Source organism: Eimeria mitis, genomic scaffold (assembly GCF_000499745.2).
Source record: "Eimeria mitis Houghton genomic scaffold, Emh_scaff329, whole genome shotgun sequence".
NCBI lineage: Eukaryota > Apicomplexa > Conoidasida > Eucoccidiorida > Eimeriidae > Eimeria > Eimeria mitis.
The window spans coordinates 22,545-23,240 of record NW_013571629.1 but is presented as its reverse complement, the minus strand read 5'-3'; the positions used below and the strand labels follow the sequence as shown (position 1 = coordinate 23,240).

The 696-nt window shown below is 56.8% G+C and overlaps 1 protein-coding gene across 1 annotated transcript in view; it reads left to right on the top strand.

Annotated features, from left to right (window-relative positions):
• Window positions 1–187: 187 nt before the first annotated feature.
• The window catches only part of EMH_0008200 (uncharacterized protein), a gene marked incomplete at both ends in the record, with an annotated part of 1,438 nt that continues 929 nt past the window's right edge, over window positions 188–696 (top strand). Inside the window, 2 exons of the mRNA XM_013498254.1 lie at window positions 188–220; window positions 415–652. Coding sequence (XP_013353708.1) covers window positions 188–220; window positions 415–652 — 271 coding nt within the window. The remainder of the gene's footprint in view (window positions 221–414; window positions 653–696) is intronic.

Below are 696 nucleotides of genomic sequence, written 5' to 3'. Positions count from 1 at the left end.
TGCGGCCTGAATCTATGGTGGCTGTATTTTATATAAGCAGCAACTAAGCGGGGGGACCAAGGCAGCAGCAAAGCTTCTGCTGCTGCTGCTGCTGCTGCTGCTGGTGTTGCTGCTGCTGCTGCTGCTGCTGCTGCTGCTGGTGCTGCTGCTGGTGCTGCTGCTGTTGCTGCTGCTGATGAGGAGGAGGATGAGAAAGGAGAGAGAGAACGAGCACGCCATGGTGCTGATGTCCTGCTGCTGCTGCTGCTGCTGCTGCTGCTGCTGCTGCTGCTGCTGCTGCTGCTGCTGCTGCTTGGTACTGTTACCTGTTCACAAGACAGAGATACAGAGAAGGAGACAATGCTGCAGCAGCAGCAGCAACAACAAAAGCTGCAGCAGCAGCAGCAGCAGAAGTAGCTACAGCAGTAGCTACAGCAGCAACAAAGGCAGCAGCAGCAGCAGGAGCAGCAGCAGCAGCAACAACAGCACCAGCAACAGCAGCAACAAGAGCAGCAACAAAAGCAGCAGCAGCAGCAGCAACAGCACCAGCAACAGCAGCAACAAGAGCAGCAACAGCAGCCGCAGCAGCAGCAGCGGCAGCAACAGCACCTGCAACCGCAGCAGCAGCAGCAGCAGCAGCAGCAACAGCAGCAGCAGCAGCAAACCTGGTTGAGTATAGCATCAACAAGAGCAGCAACAAGAGCATCAGCAGCACCA